Source organism: Trematomus bernacchii, unplaced genomic scaffold (genome assembly GCF_902827165.1).
Source record: "Trematomus bernacchii unplaced genomic scaffold, fTreBer1.1, whole genome shotgun sequence".
NCBI classification, from domain to species: Eukaryota; Metazoa; Chordata; class Actinopteri; order Perciformes; family Nototheniidae; genus Trematomus; species Trematomus bernacchii.
In genome coordinates this window covers 15,556,480-15,577,472 of record NW_022987828.1, presented here as the reverse complement: position 1 = coordinate 15,577,472, position 20,993 = coordinate 15,556,480, and the positions used below count along the sequence as shown (strand labels likewise).

The window sequence follows — 20,993 nt, the reverse complement described above, 5'->3', positions numbered from 1 at the left end:
TCTTTGCTGTTTTCTTCAAAAGGAAGAAACTACGAGATAACACACAAACACTCCTGTACGCACACACACACACACACACACACACACACACACACACACTTAACACACTAATTAGCAAAGCAGTGGGGATTGCGCTTTCCCTTTACCCCACTTCAGAGGGAAACTGGGATACTAATAGTGTTGAATGGAGCTTAGGGGTGTCAATAGTGCCTCGCTGCTGATGTGGACACACACACATATACACGCACACGCACGCGCACGCACACGCACACACACACACACACACACACACACACACACACACACACACACACACACACACACACCCCCCCTCCCCCCCAGCAGCAGCAGCTTAACTCCGCCTTATGTTTGTAAAGTGTTTATTTCACCATACTCTGCTAGGTTTTAATAACACCGTCCTTCACATGCTGATATTTTTACCTCCTGGCTTTCTGTCTCATTTCCCCCTCAGATCATTACTTAAGAGAAGGATGGACTGCTGTGAAATGCATATGTGGTTTTATTTACTGTAAGTCTTTGCAAGTGGACACATGTGAAGCTGTGGGAGACTGACGGCATCAGAATTGTTTTAGTCATCTGTCTATGGAACCGTAACAGCAATAATTGCTCAGCAGAAGGCAAAAAAATACAGTTGACTTCCTGCTGAGTCACAATACATTGCACTATGACAAATGTATTTTCTCTTTCCCCATTATGACTATTATTCTGACTAACCCAGCAGCATCCTACAGGTTTGAAAAGTGATGCCAATGTGGAAGTGCCTTAAACCTGCATTCTCTATATTATCCAGCAGGGGGCAACTCCACTGGTTGGAGCAAAAAGAAGCCAGATTGTACAAGAGTCTGTGGGTGTTTCTCAATCGCGAGTACGCTTGCTTGGTAGCACATGTCTGCCGAGCATCTTGCTTCAGAAGCGAGTCAAGAATACTTCCTGCCATTCGGAAAACAAAGAGTGGAACAGGCTAGCAAGTGTGCAGGTGTGCGTCATATGAGAGGCCCCGCCTTACATCTTCCGCCACAGATTTGGGGAAATTGGTCCGTGCGCAAAGCATTGTGGGGATTTTAAGACCGCGAAGTCTACTCATGTGCAGCCTCGATATTTCTCCAAACGGAGTACGCCGGGCTCGGTAGATTTCCAAGTATGCTGGAGATTGGAACAGTACTTCGGCGGCACTCGATGACGTAGTATGCTTGAAATAGTGGCTCTGAAGCAGCTTTACTCGCGATTGAGAAACACCCTATGAAAAAAACACCCTACTTATTGACAATACTACCTGATTTATTATTAGTTTATTGTCCCAATCCTAGTTTTTAGTCTTCTTCAAAACAGCATGACATTGGTCCCATTAAGAATAAAATACAATATAACGCAGGGTATGCTTTAAGGTGTGGCTACAGTACCTTGTGAGAACCAGATTGCTACAACGGTGTTTTTAGATTTAGGTCTTGTCTATGTTTTGTCTAAGAAGTTTAACGCATTTAAAGTATGTTTTCGAAATGTAATCGCCTAAAAATCTGTTATTCAGCGTTCAGTTGCACATTTCTTTACCCTATCATGTCCCTTCTGGTTACTAAAAAACAATATAGCGACAACTAAAATGCCAAACTCAAGGCTTTAAAACCAATGGGTGACATCATGGCGGCTCCATCCACTTCCGTTACACAGTCTTTTGGCCTCCTGTGGCTCAGGAGGTATAGCAACATACAGTAGAGTCATTTCTCTATGAATACCATTTTGAAAGCATATTATAATGATAAAAAATTAATAGCCATTACTAAAAGACCCTTTCCTAATGCTCATCAGTTTTCTTTGTGTAAGATTTATGTTTGCAATTGATGTTATTACAGCTCTTTTCATTCAATTAGTGGTTATATTGGTTGAATAACACTCACATAGATGTCGAAAGAAAACTTAAAAAGAAACTTTCCATTAATGCAGCTTTCTATTTTCTCCTATAATCTGTTATGTCAGACACTTATATAACATTATACTCCAGTAGCTGCCAATGGGGAGTACTTCAGCTAACTATAAGATAGGGTTACATGCTCACACACTCACACACAATTTAATGTACAAAACTACTTGACAAAGTATAGCATCCCGACGAGTGGTTAGCTATTACTGGGTGTTATTAACAGCCTTTCTGTCTAGAGTGAGCGTGTAGGTGGAGTGGCAGCTAAGAACATGCATTAGTTCACACACACACACACACACACACACACACTTGCACATACACGCACAAAACATGGGTAATTACATGCACACTTAGCGTCTTAAGAGTCTGCGTGGGAGAGGCAGAGCAGGGAAAGGGGGCACATACAGTACAGAGCTCACACAATGTCCCCTGTATGTATTGGAACGGTTTGTGAGTGTAAAATGTGAGGGGGGTCCTGTGGGAAATCAAAAGTTAGTGTTGCCTTGTTTTCTATTTAAGTCAGCAACTTAAATGACTGTTTTCTTAACCTACCCGATACGTTTTGTTGGGGTATCGTTCTGTTTTTCTTTCCATTTACATAGTAAGAAAAACTGCAACCTTAATATAGGAGAACATATGTTTCCCATGATCAAGTAAAAGAGAATCTATGCACAGTTATAGGGTAAGGTTATTTTATAAGTTGATGAGAGACCTGTAGTTATGTTTGGATAACTTATCAAAAACTGAGTTAAGTGCACGTCATCATAACATAATAAACTGAATTGGTCACAGAACGTTTTGTCAGGTCATGTGATTTGGTGGCGGTTCAATGGAAAAACATTGGACCTTGAAAAAAATAAAATAAATGGTACATACTAAAAAAACAAATCTAACAAAAGTTGATTAGACTGTAGCTTAAAGCAAGCACACACACACACACACACACACACACACACACACACACACACACACACACACACACACACACACACACACACACACACACACACACACACACACACACACACACACACACACACACACACACACACACACACACACACACACACACACACACACACACACCCCCCCACACCCCCTGCCTTACCTTGAACTCATACGATTCCTCGATGATGACTTCCAGTTTGACGTGGTCTCCCAGCATGGGTCGGCCCATGTCAGCAACGCGCTGATCGTCTTCATCTTTTCCTGCCAGCGCCTCTTCATCCTCCTCCACTTCCTTCAGCTGTTCCTCTGAAAACACCACAAGACATCGCTGGCAATGTTAGAACAGGATGAGAACAATAAAGTATAAAGACTGCAAAGAGATGGAAAACAGGACAGGAGGGTAATGATGGTCGTTGATGATGGGACATGCGTTTACACACAGGGAAGACATACTGTAGCTTACAATCTTTCCACTCAAAGAAAGGACTTGAGTTAAGGTAAAGTAGATATTTAAGCTATAATTATATCAGTGATAAACAGGTCATAATATCTTCTTGCATTTAGGGGACAAGTCTGAGCCAAAACACTGCAGCAATTAGCATTTTGTGTTTGTGTTTTGGAGCATCCAAAGCCACTCGAAAATGCAATGTGGCCGCCATAACACCATGTATGGAAAAAGACTGAATTGAATGAAATTCTCACCTCTGGCCTCTATTCACCTTTGTGTTAACTTCATACCTAGATGTGTCTGTGGTTTCAATTGACATCATTACGTTTACACTGTTCAATAGTTATGGTAACATTACTAAATGAAAATGTCCTCATTATCTTTGGCTCTCTGTTTCTCACACACAACCCCTCCCTCCCCCCTCTCGTCTCCATTTTCTTCTATTACCCTTTTCTTGTGTCAGTAATTGAGATTCACTGTAGGGCCTTAACTCACTGCTGGGATCAAAGAGAGACAGGAAGAGGGAGAGTGGGGAGGAGAAATACAAAGAAAGGGGAAGGAGAGAGAAACGCCATGATCAAATGTTCCATGGGGGAACGGTTATCCATGCTATTGCCTCCCATCCTAGAGTGCAGTGCATTGTGGGGGTGCAGCTCATTGGTCATTTGTTCCCCTTAGTTGAGTGCATGGAGCTTAGAGCTGCACACATGCATGCCAATTCTAACTTCTACTGCATTGAAAGCAAGAAATCAATCCATCTGGCATTAAGGCCACCTTTGCATCCATGAAGCATGAGAGCTGGAGGTAGGAAGGGAAGCAACCGAAGCCTTGCAGACCCAAAGAAAAGCTGTCTGCCGTGTGACATTTTAAAAGATAGAATCACCTAACGTCCACCTGAAATTAAATTGCGAGTTATTTTTCTGCTACAGCACAGCCCAAAAGAGAGAAATGCTCAATTGTGTTAATGCTTTCTGACATTAATCAGTCATCTGATATGCACCTGTATAGATGGAGACAATAAAATGGCTTTATTTTAAACCATATTTACATAAATTAACATCATTTGTTAATCAAAAGCTATTTACTAGACTTCGAAATGTACCTTTTTTATTTTTTTACAACCAGGATAAAATCACAAAACTGTTTTTTTTACGTTTTGGTTTGAAGTCACAATTACTTTAATATACACACACTACACACACTAACTCACATGCACACACGCTCACTATCTAACCGTGATTTGATGAGCTCAATTAACAGCCCACACTAAACCTAATGTGGGATGAACACTGCCGGGGAGTATCCTTGTTAGCTACACTCCCTGTGTGTGTGTGTGTGTGTGTGTGTGTGTGTGTGTGTGTGTGTGTGTGTGTGTGTGTGTGTGTGTGTGTGTGTGTGTGTGTGTGTGTGTGTGTGTGTGTGTGTGTGTGTGTGTGTGTGTGTGTGTAACGGGGCCTGACAGAGGTTGAATGTTGCTGGGGAAGATGCTGCTTCTTGTCAAGGCTGCTGACTGTACCATTAATTATTCATTTTAGATTTGTTCTACCTGTCCTTCTCTCTGCTACCTTGCAGCAGCCGCTCGATTCAACAGCGTGCTTCACAGACTGAGCACACACACAGAATAATCACTGAAATATCTGCATAGAGTGGGAATCCAGTATTGAAATTGGGCATTTTACTGTAGTTTTTCTCCTCAAATGTGTGTGCTGCATCTTTCAATACAGGCAGCAACAAAAAATAGAGCAGGACATAATCTACCTCCGCCCCATCCCTGAATATCTCTCTGTGTTACATAACTGTTTCTAACCCCTTCTCCTTCTTTCTTAATCTTCATTTGCCTTTCATCTACTCTCTGTCATCTCATCCTCCTCTCCCTGCCTTTCTTTTGACTTCATTCTTTCCTGGTATGATTTCAATTCAAATGAGCTTCAGCAAACCACCTCCCATCATCTAACTGCCAACAACCCAGAAAAAAGGTTGACTTTTCCATCGTTTGTGGTCTATTGTTCCTCAATTAGCACCTTTAAATGTTGGTAATACATCCTTATTATTATTATTATTATCGTATCATCTTATTTATGTTTCACCTGTCTGTACACAGTTAGAAATAACAGAAGTTGTTCCAGTGCTACATATCAGTCATAAACTAAACTTGTATCAGCCTTGTTTTTAGCAAACCACACCCCTAGAATGATGTCCAATTAGTACAGATGTAATAGAAGTGCAATGTACAGATTCAGTTTAAATGATGAGATCGACAAAAATGTAAAGTTGTAACAATGGAAGAATCAAAAGCAAAGTCTTCGAAATGAAGTGAAATAGTCTAACATAACATAACATATGTCGTTGCTGCTACATTGTACTGCCTTGTGGCTTGTATGCTGCTCATGCTCTTTCTGCATATCATGTATTTCTGTTTGCCATGTATATAAATGTTATGTTCATAAATGTTGTATGTGACGGGACTACGGATGGAAACTAGCGCGAAGCTAAAATCTGGGTCATTTACATTTACAAGCATTATTTTGTTTAAAATGTTCATTAATGTGCACTGTCCCGGTTCAAATAAAAATAAAAAATAAATAAAAATAAGACTGTGCCTTGAAAATATGTTCTTAGACTTTTCAATTTGACAGTGTAGTGCAGTGTTCACTTCACATTGAAACACCATGAAATGTGACTGTCTAGTCTGGATAAAACATGGGTCAATATGTGCTGATGAGAGGTAGTGCTGTGAGTGTGTGTGTGTGTGTGTGTGTGTGTGTGTGTGTGTGTGTGTGTGTGTGTGTGTGAGTGAGTGTACGTGTGTGTGTGTAGTGCGATTTCACACATTGTCATGCTTTGATAGAGTCCCTAGTTCAACAGAAGTGATGGGAGAACACAGGGAGAGAGGAGGAGAGGAGAGGAGAGGATTTTGACACCCTTTTATGTTTGATGGATTCAGCTTCCATTAAAGAGACAGAAGAGGAGGGTGAAGTTAGGAAGGAGGGGAGGTGTCTTTCCAAACTGCCAACATGTAAAGGCAAAAGGATGAGCAGAGAGGGGAGAAACTTCTGCGCCCTGTCGAGGAGGAGACGAGCAGATGGAAGCAGAAAGCAGACAGGAGAAGATGTGATTTTGACGGGAGGAAACTGTACGAGGCAAGGAGGAGGAAGAAGAAGGAGCTACTGTCACACTTTGGGAGATTCCCATCGGAGGAGACAGAATAGGAGCCGAGGAGAGGAGAGGAGAGGAGGAGGGAAAACAAGTGGAACTTTGAACAAGTTGTGTCTGTCCACAGGGGAGGAGACGAGGACGGATACAAGGGATACAAAAGAGGGCGAAGACATATGAAGGAAGTTGGTAGGAAAGAGTGAGAAGAGGAAAAGGGAAAAGGAGAGAGGGTGAGAGATTTGAGGAGGATTATGGGGAGTAAAGAGGAAGAAATAATGGAAGATAGATCAAATGTACGATAGGGAAGTGACAGATGAGGAAGAGACAAAGGCAAGAGGAAAGAGAAGCAGGAAGTCAAAAGTCGAGAAGGGGACAAAGGAGGAAATCAAGGAGGCAGATGAGGATGAGAAAGGATAAGAAAAGGAGATGGAAATTAAATGATAGTAGCAAAAGGAAGGGAATAGGAGGGATAAAAGGGGAAGGTAGGAAAGGAAGGTAATAGTTTAAAGGAAATGTATGCTTCTCTATGGTCACATGTATATTGCTCTTTACGATGTAGATGTGTGCGTCTATGCATGTTTTTACTGTACTGTGTGTACGTGTGTTAGGACATGGGGTCAGCACCCTCTGCAGGGTGTGTGTTTTCAGCTGGTTCCCCTCCTTTCTCCCACCCGAATGAGGTTCACAGGCTGAAGTGAACTCTCCTCTGCCTCCTGCTGCTCCTCAAAAACCTGCCATATCTCAGGGTCAGCTAACATCTTCTAAACCCTCCATTGAATACATATTTTACCTCCAGATAAAATGAGTGTGAACGCCCAAAACATCTTCAGAGGGGGTCAAATAAGCATTCAAGTTTTTGAACCTGCCTGACATATCCTGAACAACACTATGACTGCACAATGGTCTTAACGTGCAAATACTTAATATCAGGCTCCACCTGCACCAACAAACCAAAGCAGTTCACACCTGCTCACTAGAGGCTGCTGAAAGGCTTTCTAGAACATGACAAAAAAACTCTGCCAGAAATGGGGCGAAGCCTGCGAGCTAGTTCAGGCAGTCGACTCGAGCACTTATGCTGCATTCATACATAACGCCCCTTGCCACTCTACAACCAACCAAACAGAGTCTCTTAATATGCCGCTCTATTTAACCTGCCAGATATCTCTCTATGCATTGCTTGCTGCTGCTTGCCTGCCCCACCACCACCCCAGCTTCCACCTGTAGGCTCGGGGGGTTAGTTATTTAATCATCACTCATCGTGCTATGTATATCTGTGGAGTGATGAGGCCCGAGCCTAGACGCCAAACTCAACTATATGCTGCTTTTAATAAACATGTTAAAGAAACACGTGAGTTGTCTGACTGAAATAGAGGAGGAGGAAATAGGTTAATGGAAAACTAAATCACAAGTTCTTTCATTCGCTCCTGAACAAATGGGACCTTGAAGCAGCTGCTGAATTATTTGGGGGGAAGCAGATTCTGATTGGAAATATTGGAGCGGTTTACATTGGAGGGAAACATTATTTTTATGCTCTAAACTAGGGACTACTTTCCTTGTAGGTTGTGTGGAAGTAATGTTGAAAAAGCTAAACATATAACAAAGAACTGCTTGTGGCTCATTTGGGGATTTATATTTTCTTCAAATAATACTGGTCTCCTAAAAAAAAAAGCCATCGCCAATTTTCTCTCTCGACTGGAAAAATCATACTTATTTGAAGCTGAACCGAGTTTTTCTGCATTTCTTGTTTTATTTTGTTTTAGGTTTCTTTAGTATTTTGGTGTCCTGAGAAAAAAGTAAGATTTCTGATTATCCACCTTCTTAAAAACTGCGACTTTTAGTTTAGGAGAAAAAACATTTCAGTTTACAGTATGTGAAATATAACTTGACAGGGTTGACATTATAGGCAAGATGCAAACACCTGGTACATTTGCACATTATCCTACCCCTAATTGAAGCTTTTAATTATGTTCTTTTCAAAAAGGATCTGCACCTCTACGTTCATGTCACTCTCGTTAATGTAAATGTACTTTTTAAGCTGCATAACATATCACAGACCAGCAGCAGCAGCCCCTAACTGTTTATTCAGCACTGCTAAAGCCTTGTAATTCATTCACGTCTCTCCCGTCCTCAGTCAAACAGCTCCAAGAGAAACGACTGAACTACACTGTTTCTTTCCATCTCTCTGTATAACGTGTAGCTCCTCATATCAGCTCAGCAGATGTCAGATCCAATGCTTGTTTATTCAGTACCTTAATCCTGTCAACCCTGTTTGCTTACAGCCAAATAAAGAAATGCAAATGAAACAAAATCAACAGAAAAGAATATCAGGCTTTTTATCTCCGGCTCTGAGGCATTTCATTTCTGAAGAACTGGTTTGACAGAAGATGAAATGTGGAGTTACTGGATAAGAAAAGCTGACTCTGTTCTTTCACTCGCACACTCCCTGAATGTTAAAGCTGTTTTCTGGGATTTACATCTGAAGGAGCAATTCACACATTAATCAACATTAGAGAGCGGTTTCAGCTACTGTCTCTGGGGCAGGCTGCTTACAAGCCTGTTTGAAACATGTGGGGTTGAGCCAGAACGCATTGGGAAAATCAATGTAACATTCTACGGTCTCTCTGCAGCGGTTACTGTGTGAGACGGATTCATTCATTGAAAGCTTTTTGTAAATATTAATACAGAACTCGAGAGGGAAAAACATGAAATACCAAATCTCAGTTGGAAGACAGACTGTTTCATGTTGCTGATACTATGCGCATTTGTAATATAGATGTTGTTATGAGATGATTGGCTTGTATTGCTGAGTAAAATGATCAGGGAAAACTTTGATTAACAGTTTTGCTGCAGTATTTTTACTTTTAATTACACATTAAGCACCCGTGATATTAATATCTCGAATTCCTTCATGCAGCATGGGCTGGGTTTAAAATGATGTATGATTAAAATGGTAATCATACAATAATTAAACCAAATTACTGTGCGTGGTTATATAGGGTTTTGCAATCAAATTATATAACAAATACGTTTTTCTTTGTGGTTATTTTGATCGGTCCTGACCATAACATGTGAGTTATAGTATCATTTTACAGCACAACGATCCAAGATGGTCTATCGTGGGTATCATGCGTCATGGGCTGAGGCCATAAAGATCTGTGCAGGGCTAATTTAGCACAGAGAGAATCAGCACATCAGCTCATAAAACACACTCATTAAACACACCAGCCCACTGCTTACGGAAAGTACGGCTATGTGTATTTGTGTGTGTGTGTCTGTGTGTGTCTTCGTCTCTCTATCCTGGAGGTGTGTTTGATCTCCTGACTGTGATAATGTGATATCCAGCCCTCGTCTTTGATCCCCTCATCACTATAAACACTGCTGATGCCTGATACACACACACTGCCATTACCACACTGATAGCAATGTTCTCTCTGTGTGTCTAGTCGTGTGTGTGTGTGTGTGTGTGTGTGTGTGTGTGTGTGTGTGTGTGTGTGTGTGTGTGTGTGTGTGTGTGTGTGTGTGTGTGTGTGTGTGTGTGTGTGTGTGTGTGTGTGTGTGTGAGGGATAAAGAGGGCATGAAAACACCTTAAGACAACATCATGAAAACACTGCGTTTGCTGATCTACCTCAAACTACATCCATGCACACTTATCTTTTATTTTATATATTTGTCTTATGTTGTGTAACCAACGAAATAGATCACTACTACAACAGCTGTTACGGATATCTCAATCACTAGTCTGTGTCTGCGTTGGAAAGGCAATAAATAACCAGTGGAAAATCGCCTGTGTTTTTACAACTCTGTATCACATTAGCTGGTAATAGAAGAGGGAGATGAGAAGCATGGAAGTGATAACGGATAAACAGTGGAAAATGGATGTACACACACACACACACACACACACACACACACACACACACACGCACATCTGAAACCATAACCACCATGGGGTTTTAATTTCATAAATGTTCACAGTCTAATTGACAATGATCAGTTAGTGGCCTAACAGCCATTCGCTACAGAGACAGGTAGGTTTAATGGTCTCCCTGAGAAGGAGAGGCTTTGCTTGTTATATGATTCAGATGAGACTGAAGGCAATGTAAATGTAATGCTTCTCCTCTCTTTTTATTATACCAGGAAATGGTAATGGTACACTGTGAACATCCAGGAAATGTTATTAATTTACTCCATGAAGCAGGATCATTCTCTCCCTGTGATGCCACCCAGCTTCAGTGTTTTATATAGTTTAACACAACAGCAGTCTTTCTCATGACAACAATGTCTTTTCTATGCTATTTCCTTAAGAATCTGCATCAAAATGTGTGACATGTCTGTGCTCTGGGGGTTTCTTTCTTACCATGAGACCAGAACGTAAGACTTGCTGTAGGGCAATTCGTTGGTGCTGTAAAGGGAATGTATGTGCCTGTAAATGCCATTCACATGATAGCCATACACACAGTGAACATCCTTTAAGATCTGTTCATGTCTTTTGGTGCGCTTAATCCATAAACTGTGACATTTTAAAACACCAGCAGAGAACAGATCTCCAAGCTTGAAGAGCTCTCAGGTGGATAAGGAGGAACAAGAGGATCAGCAGTGCAGAGGAAAAGAGAAGGAGAGGAAGGAGAGGACAGGTGTGATTCCCACTAAGACCTCTGAGGAGAAGCAGAGGAGGAAACGTAGAAAAAAAGGAAGAAATAACTGAGGAATACAGAAGGGAGCAGCAGGATCGCTCCTGTGTGTTAAACCTAAATCCCAAACCAACAGGCCGTTTAAAACCGAAGCGATTAGGGAGCAGTGTTGCGTTTTGTCACTTTGAAAATACTGCATGAGTGTAAATGATGCTTTGGTTTGACTTCTTGTAGCATTGCCAGTTTTTAAGTGCTTTATTTCCCTTGCCAGCTTTAAAGTGCTCCTGCCTGGGCTATATTTGGGCTTTTTGTGAAATAAATGTGCATTAAATTGCACAAAGTCCACTGAGACAAACATCACACCTACTGTACGATGTCCTCTAACCAGTCTTGTCTCTTTGCTTTGCCTCCATTTTGGGCCTTTCTGTGCTATACTTCCTAAACATCAGCTAACGATCAAATAATCAAAGTGTTTTCTCGATGGATATTTCTGTTGCTGATGTGTTTTTTCTATAGATGCCTCTCTTTACTATCGCCCACGTCTTTACTCCATAATAACTGCATGAAGTATGAAGTATTGTAGTAGAAATACGTGTTTTTCACTAAATAAAACAATAATTGGCAACTGACAAATACTGTTAATTAGAATAAATGGCACAAAAAGTGTTTTTCCAGACATTTTATCGTTTGTTTTCTGTGGTGTTTCTAGAGCTGTTTCTTTAGCATCCAAAAAAAAATAGTTTTTCTTGCTGTAACAAGCACGCCATTTCCTTTGTGGAATGCAATGTGGTGGAAAAGCATCCAAAAACACTCCGGTTGGATTAATGCATAGGTGTGGTAAGTGTTATGTAAGTGTGCCTGCAAACTCTTAAGTTCCCATTATGCATGCTCTGCTTTGTACAGTTTTTTGACATCACATCTAAACTTAGGAACAAACTTTAGGTGATGTTAAATAATATTATTCTGTCGTTGTATCCCTTTAAACTCATGGTTACATTAAAGTCAAAAGGGTATGACTGCTGCAAGTACAGCTAAGAGTAACATAGCTGCTTATGTATGCATTATTATCAATGTGTGTGCTTGTGTAATCAGATAAGGTCAATCCGTACCTAGCATTACTATAATATCAGTTGTATTATAATAGTTTTAGTATATAATTAGAACACACTTATAATCTTAACAGCTATATAGGTTATTTCTCTTATTCTGAAAACAATTATAACAGCTTCTGCGTCAGAACATCTTTGGTGAGGTGACTTTAGTGTGAATTCATCGTAATAAATAATATATTGAAGGTTAAAACATAAAAGTTAATTATGCATTTGGCCTGCTGATTTGGGATTCTCTAAAACCTTGATTAAATTCATTCTCAGTGCTGATTGGCTGTCACACCTGTCCGTTCCTTCCCGCTGCGTCTCCATTCGGGCTGCTCAAGCAGGACGTAGAAGGAGGACTGCTTATTGTACTCCTCCCGGTCTAAGATCCTAAGGGTTATGGTCTTCCTGTATGGGAACACACGTACACACATACATAGAGGGAGGTCATGAATGCATGCATGGCAAACAAACAACATGGCAAGGTATGTACACATAAACAAAACACACGCGCGCACACACACACACACACACACACGTGAGGTGGAGGAGTGGATGTGGTGAGATGAGGTGATCCACAAACTGCTGCATGTTCACTGTCATGGTGAGGACACATCAGGAGAAATGAATCTAAATCTCCTCCATGTGATGAGAACATGCAGCCTCGGCAATGTGGCCGGGGGTCAAGAGGTCACGAGGCCCCCCCCCACCCCCCTTCCTGACCTTTGGTGTCGTTGCTCCCCACCAGGCGAGGCCCTGAGATCTCTAAGTAGAAGGTTTTGTTCTTCTCGTACTCCTCGTCGTCGATTACTCTCACCTTGATGATTTTACTGAGGAAGGGGAAGAAGGAAGAGAGGAAAAGGGAAAAAAGAGAAGGCAGAACAGTGAGGAAAAGGACAGGCTGGACAGTAGAAAACCAAGAGGAAGCAGAAAAGAGCAGCATTTGGTTTTCCCACAGGCAATCGTTTTAAAAGAATGTCAATACCTCCAACAACGTCTAGTTTTTTCATTTTATTTTCAATCTTTATTTCGAACAGATTAAAAAAATCACAAATAAAAAATAACAAATGTGAAAAACAGAATACCGTATTGTTAAAATACAGAATGTATCCACATTCACGATAATATTTATATATTCAACAACAAAAAAAGTCTTCATATTAATAATAATAATAATAATTTAAAAAAATCATATGTGTCCAAAAGCGAGTAGGAGGAAGCAAATGCTTATTAATTCCCACCCCTTACTTGATCAATGATTGTCCTTTAAGTCATTATGCAAGTTATTCCTACCTACATTTATACATACATACTGTACACAATAATTTCTCAATTCAATTCAATCGTACACTCAGGATGTCCGCCTTTTTTTTTTTTTAAACTACAACTTTGGGACTTGGATGCTAAAAGCTAAATTAAGTCTGGCAGTGTCTGGAGAGTTTAGAAACTCAATTTTGGCAGGCAAACAATTATGACTCATGATTATGAATCTGACTCGTACAGTTAGGAAGCTTTTAGGATCCAGCTGCTGGTTTAGTTTGTTGCATTTTACACACACATTGACTACGACTATCATAAGATGATTGGACATAATTAAAGCCATGCAGTGACAATTGTTGAAGTCTAAATGTTTGTCATTTCATCATTAATCCTTTCTAGTTCATTTAGCGGAAGATGCCTGTGGGAAACCCGGGACAAATCACCATCAATTCAGCCAATTCGTGTTTAAATTAAATCAAAAATCTATAGTACAAGTTGCAGTTGAATGGTTATGACACTCAGAAATAAAAATAGTACAAAATAGCACTAGCAAATGAGTTATCAATTATTTCATATTTGGCTGAATTGAAAGTGACGTGAGATTGACTGCAGTTTTTAAAGTTGCACAGATCAGCATATTGACAAGTCTGAGACATTAAAAGAAGAAAACATGATCCAAGATCAGATTCAATGAAAAAGAATTAGCAAGAAAATAATAAGAAAGAAGGAATGATTCTTTGCACTGAAAAATATGTCTGCTGCTGCATTGAACACCTCCAAGAAGACACCAGCTCTAATTTGTGACTTAAACCATAGAAAACCACTTAAAAATCAGAAAAAGCAACATGCTAATGTGCCGCAAATGAAACAGCACATAAACAACAAAACCCTCTTTGCAAATACTTCTTGTTTGCAACTTGCTAAATGCTACATTTGACAAAAATCTGTCCGATGAGCCAATGTCTCATCCGTCACACATATGATTATGTTCTGCTATCATCCTCCATCTAAACCTTCTCAACGTCAGATAAAGAACTAGCAATAAAACCACAGGGATACTGTCACACACTGTTTGGTCCAGTTTTCACCAATACAGACAAGTGTAGCTCCTGCTATTGGTCAACCAGAGCTCCAGTGATACTCAGAGTGGAGTGTGTTTGTGACTGTGTGTATTTATTGTGTCACTTGGCCGTAGTCACATTTGGCAGGGGAGCTAATATCTGAGGTCACAGGGCTATGGAGCGGTGCGCAGTGTGTTTACAGTGTGTGTGTGTGTGTGTGTGTATGTGTGTGTGTGTGTGTGTGTGTGTGTGTGTGTGTGTGTGCGTTTATCTGAGTTTCCAGTCTGGAACAAAAGCCCTATTCTGATCCAAATCCACTACAGGCAATAACAGAGAAGAGGGATAGGATACTTCCTAATCCGGGCTATAGGATGTCAAATGGGAACGGGAACACACACACACACACACACACACACACACACACACACACACACACACACACACACACACACACACACACACACACACACACACACACACACACACACACACACACACACACACACACACACACACACACACACACACACACACACACACACACACACACACACAGTATTTCACCTGTCTCCAGCATGCAGTCTGCGCTAGTTTTAGCTAACTGAGAGTAGCAATAACAAACAACAAATGTATTGAATTCCCAGGAGCACACAGTAAAGTGCAGAATGACTCCTTTTCAGGATGGTAGAATATAATATATCCAATATATCATCACTCAGGGAAAAAGTGACTCACATGTCCTTTTTAGACAGTTCAGAACATGGATTACAAACCAACAAATCGGCCAGCACTAGTTTGGATTGATTTATCATTAGACAGATGTCCGTAAAAACACAACTTGTATGCTGCTAATCTGCCCATTACTTAACTCATATCAGTGCTACTGCTATCCTGTTTCGTATCACTGTATTTGGAAAGCTTTTCTTTATTTTAAGCTGTTCTGTAATAGTTTGGGTTTGCTTTGTTGGCTTGTAACTTGACCTGCTGTTACTGCTGCCCAAATCTGGTTTGATCTCTGTCTGGTTTACTATTAATGTAATTGGTATGCCTTATATCATGATTATTTGTTGAACCTGTTTCTTGCTTTTATTCTGCCAACTTTTGTTAGCTGCCTGGCTAATTCTGGCATATTACTGTAACAGTAATGCTTTTAATATGCTCTAACCCTGAAAATACAAATAGGAAGAGCACAGTACTTCAATCTGAAATGGGTAAAAACTAGCATAACATTGCAATGCTTGGGTTAAATTCCCTAAAAAGTGCTCAGTAAATGAATACATCTTAATTTCTACATGCTAGCACCACCAGCCTTGGCATCTGCAGCATTGCTAATTGATGACAGAAGACATAAAGCGGCCTACTAATCACCTAATTATACATAAGCGCACCATAGGTTAATCTGCCAGCTGCAGCACACAAACAGAGTAAAGGGTAAACCATTCAAATGTTGTGTACAAACGACAACACATGAAAATGTCAAGGGTTACCTCATTACACTGGAGGGATTACACCATTTATCACTGTCCTGTAACGGCAGATGGAGAGCAGTTTTCACCCTCTGGCCTCGAGAAGCTGATGACCAACAGGCTGTCACTAAACACTCACACAGCAGCTGATGTGAGAGAGGGAATTATTACCCTGCCTCAAGGTGGAGCCCTTGAGCAAGGCCCTTTATACCTCCAAACTGATAGTGGAAGAGCTAAGGGAATAGTTGTGTTTATATTCCACTGGGAATATAATTGCTGCTGCAACTACTTCAATTTATACAAGGTTTATAACCAATGGAGGAATAGTATACAGGCAATTATTATAATTCTGTCTCTTTGTATCACATTTATGAGATATGGAAAGTCAGTTTTACAATGTTGTTGATTGGCTCCTTTTCTGCTATGTCCACCTCCTCACTTTGCACCCACATTGCTAACAAAGCTCTCATTAAAAGTCCACAGCAGCCTCATCAGCAATACATCAATCACAGACGGACCAGTAGCAGTACTATTCCCATGTGCGCAGGATTTGGGGCTGAATTTATTACCAGAACAAATGTTTTTGTATCATTACCCTAATCTTTTAGTGCCTTTGTCAAACATTCGACCAGTAATGGCTCTCTGACTTGAAATCCGATGACTTAAATGACTCTCCGCGTGGAGTGACAATCGAAACTGTGATTCAACTCTTGATATGGTCGTGAAAATTAGCAAATAAATCATCTTTACAGCGAGACACAGACTGCTTTCCCCCCGAATGATGACTCCTCTGTTGAAGCTGGCAAACCTCACAGATGACCAACTGCTGGAAAGACATGCACACACACACAACCACACACACACATTCTCACATACGGTACTTGTTTAGTCAAACAGACAGATCCAGACAGTGCATCCATGCAGATATAATTCATCCACAATTAACTCCATTTATCGTCTTTATTCGCACCCCTCCTACTCCTCCCTCTTTTTTTACACCTAAACACACACACAAAAACGCACACACACACACACACACACACTTCCCTCCACATGACAAACATGCTGGCTGTACAGTGCGCTGTCCCATTGCCATGGAAACGCAATGTTTGGGTAACCAACAGGGGTGGAGAAGATTGTTTCCAGACCAATGATGTGTGTGTCTGTGTGTGTGTGTCTACGTGTGTGTGTGTGTGTGTGTGTGTGTGTGTGTGTGTGTGTGTGTGTGTGTCTGTGTGTGTGTGTCTGTGTGTGTGTGTGTGTGTGTGTCTGTGTGTGTGTGTGTGTGTGTGTATGTGTGTCTGTGTGTGAGCTAGTGAGTGTGTTCCAGAGAGAGAGAAAGCGGGAAAGAGGTCACATACTGTACACACACCACCCTGATTTGTATGTGTCAGTGTATATACTTGTGCGTGTGTGTCTGTAATAACGTATGTGAGAGACACCCTGATAGAACACAGTAGCCTTCATTGTTTGTAGTAAGTGGTGTCTCGTTGTGTGTCTGTTGTTCATCACATGTTCATCTATAAATCATAAATTAGAGGGAAAAGTAAACAAATGCATGTGTTTGAGAAACATGTGATCGGGACACTTAATGAATGTTGATCATGGTTGATCACGCTACGCAGAAAGTATTTGCTGTTCTCCACAGTCTTGGCGGAGTGTTGAAGTGCACATTTTAAGCCCATACGCAGGTGACGTAAAGCATTGCAACAATCTGCCTCCGTGGCTGCTAGATATTTGATGAAGTTAGTGTCTGGGCTTTAAGATTATGTTTCTTTCATTTAGCTGATGCTTTTATCCAAAGCCATTTAGAATAAGCACATTAAACCCTGATAAACAAACTAAAAAAACAAGAATCACAAAGGTAAATAAGCTTTCAGTAAGCCAAACCATTGTACATGCTGCTGCATTGACTTTAAATAATCCAACCCTTTCAAAGTGCTTCATAAAGAACAGAGAATTTATTTTATTGGCCAAGTTGCAGTCACAACAGGTGGGGTTTCAGTCTGCGACGGAAGATGTGTAGCCTTAAAACCATGTGTATCATTAAAAAAGTCAAAACTTTTCAAAAAATCTCCTCACTCTTAACGATAAGAAGTCAAGTTGGTCCTCACAAGGATAGAAATACCATCACACTCACTCACACACACAGACACACACACAGAGGTGGTATCACACTTGCATGGCAGCATTCACCAATGTGTCACACCAGCATGCTTTCACACACTGAAGGAATTTCAGCTGCAGGACTTCAAAAACACACACAACCCGACACACCCTTTACACCAAGGGCCACAATGTCTCTAAATGTGCGTCTCCATAGAGATGTCCTCTATCTGATTTTGCTAAAAAGCCGAAAAAAAGGCTTTGACAGATCTTCACACTTCTTCAGCACACTCCATCTCCTCTTCCCTTCCCAAACACTTTTAAAGCTTGGCCCCTGTCAGAGTTTACAAAACATTTCAATAAAACTTCCCTTGAAGTAGCCAAAAAAATAAGAGATTTATTGAATAAACAGCCAATGATTATTCAAAAACATCTCGACTGAGTCATGTTGAAGTAATGGACAGGATCATAAATTACAAACACACACCTTTGCCAATCTGAATGTGCCAAAATATGATTTCACTCCGTCTGCTCATGTAGGTGACCTTCACTTTCCCTTTTTGCTGATCAAGGTGTTCATGTTTCTGTCATGAATTTCCACTCATGCTTCCTTGCAAAATAAATGATTTCGCAGGTTTTTGGATCTAGTACTCCAACAATTTGGACCCTAAATATCTGCCATGCTGCTTTGAGACAATGGGCACTGTCAGAGCTACATTTTAAAGGAATACATCACATGATTTGGCTCATAAACATTAAACTGATCGTCATTTCCCTCATGTTCCACGATAACATTGTACCATAGAATAAATTGTTTATCTCCGAAGAGAGGACACTGGAACAGGACAGGGAAAGATATGAGGCAATGTTTGGCAGTTTTGTTCTAGAGATTAAGGACATTATACAAAATAAAACTCAAAAGGAAAAAGGGAGACTGTTTAAAACTTGAACTATATGCAATAGATAAATATCAGTTGGATCACAAGGAACCTGTTTCAAAACTAAACCTGTACGATCCTACAGTTCACATGTAAAACATCTAAAAACATCTTAAAGGTCACCTATCATGCTATTTTCAGGCAATAGCATAGGTCTCAGATATATAAAAATATATAAAAAACATGTCTATAAAGTGTTTTGCTCAAAATACCAAACAGATCATCCATTCTAGCCATGCCTCATATCCCTCTATTTCACTTCCTGTTTCAAAAGTGCTGATTTGGGGTATAAAGCTAAAAAATGTAATTGATAAAATAAAAAAGGAGGGGGCTGAGCTCATGCGGGACCCGGCAGCTACTGTCTAAACTAAACACTGCCGTGATGAAACGCCATATCATGGATTATCAAGGATTATTTCTGAAACAGTATGGAGCTCAAAGGCTTTCTCTCTTGCCGGTTATACCACAAGGTGAGTTCCTTTTTATTTCCTGCTTCTTCACACACATGCTCTCCAGTACAGGTTAGCTCTGAGTGTTAGCGATGCTAATGTAAACACCGACCATATTACGTCCAAAACAGTCGGGCATTGTTTCTGATAGCAACGTTTCTGATAGGGCCGTGGGTGTAAAGCCAGCCTACATTTCAGATATGACGTCATATCGGACGCAAATCTGGATCAGCTCCGTTGTAGCCCCGTTTTTAGAGATTTGGGTACGGAGGAAAAGAGAGAGGGTTTTATTTTCTGACGCTGCGTGAGTTCCCTGACACACCGGGGACACATATTGATGTATAAAAGACATCAAAAAGTGCATTTTGCATGATAGGTCCCCTTTAAATCATCAACAAAATAATGTTTTTGTCACTAACATGTGAATTGAACCATTGGGTTGTTTTCAGAAACATATTGCTGTGATTCCTATATGAACTGTGTGACTGCAATTACAGCTGAGCTACAGGAACTTCAAAGTAAAAGCCCTTGTTTTTTCTTTAGTAGGTTTTTTATTTCCATTTGCCATTTAAAAGGTCTACTCTCTAGGTTTCTAAGCACATACTCTATCAAGGCTCCAGCTAAGAAAACAAAGTTGCCAGTGTTTGGTTACCCAAAGAGCCCTTCTGTTGCATGTCACATATTTGACATGAACAAAGTGTCTCCCCTGCCTCACACACACACACACACACAAATGCACAGGAAGTTGTAAAGCACCACAGGCAGCTGTCCCGGTCACTCCTCTTTCCTCGGCAACCTGCCTTAGCGACGTATTTGGATCGGAAAATGTGAGTTTGGGAACCACCGCTTTATTTTAGGTTTGAGGAAAGAAAATCCTGCCGTTCAGCTGGTCAGTGAGTGTGTTTGTGTGGGTGTGTATGTGTGTGTGTGTTTGGAGTAGGAGGGATAAAGGACAACCAGGTCCGATTTCGATGACAGTGACGGAACAAACCTGTTTATCTCTGTGTGTGTGAGTTGATATGATTTTAATCCTTTAACATTTAAAGTGCTGATAAAAATGACATATTTCCACACATGTTTACACAGCCATTGAGTGTGTGTTTCTATATTCACATGTGTCTTTTGTACCACACGTTGTTTAAATGAGAGTTTGGAAAAGTGGGAGGTGTGTGTGTGTGTGAAACTGGCCTTTAAAACTGTGAACTGATTTGTTTGTGAGGAACAGATTGCTGGTGGGTGGACTCCGGTCTCAGTCTAAACAAAAAAAGTGTGAGTGTGTGTTTGTATACGTACATGGTGTATTCTTCTGGGAAGAGTGTCAGCATGGGTGCCTGTGGGTGTGCACACTTTGCGTTTTATCAGCGTATACATTAAGAGTCACTGTTTGACATGCCGAGAACAAGACGGTGTGTTTGTCTGCACTTATGCAAATGTGAACGTGACAGTGATTTTATTAACCGGAGTGTAAAGGCTTATGTGCGACACAGCCTAATACAGAGAGC

At 40.7% G+C, this 20,993-nt stretch overlaps 1 protein-coding gene across 3 annotated transcripts in view; it reads right to left on the bottom strand.

Moving 5' to 3' along the window:
• slc8a1b (solute carrier family 8 member 1b) overlaps positions 1–20,993 on the bottom strand; it is a 146,918-nt gene that overhangs the window by 25,516 nt on the left and 100,409 nt on the right. For 2 of the 3 annotated variants that reach the window (XM_034151998.1, XM_034151996.1), the window contains exons 5-6: positions 12,510–12,619; positions 3,045–3,190 (exon numbers count right to left, since the gene is read on the bottom strand). In XM_034151998.1, coding sequence (XP_034007889.1) covers positions 3,045–3,190; positions 12,510–12,619 — 256 coding nt within the window. Of the gene's footprint in view, positions 1–3,044; positions 3,191–12,509; positions 12,620–12,934; positions 13,042–20,993 lie in introns of all 3 variants that reach the window. The other variant, XM_034151999.1, reaches the window with a different exon arrangement.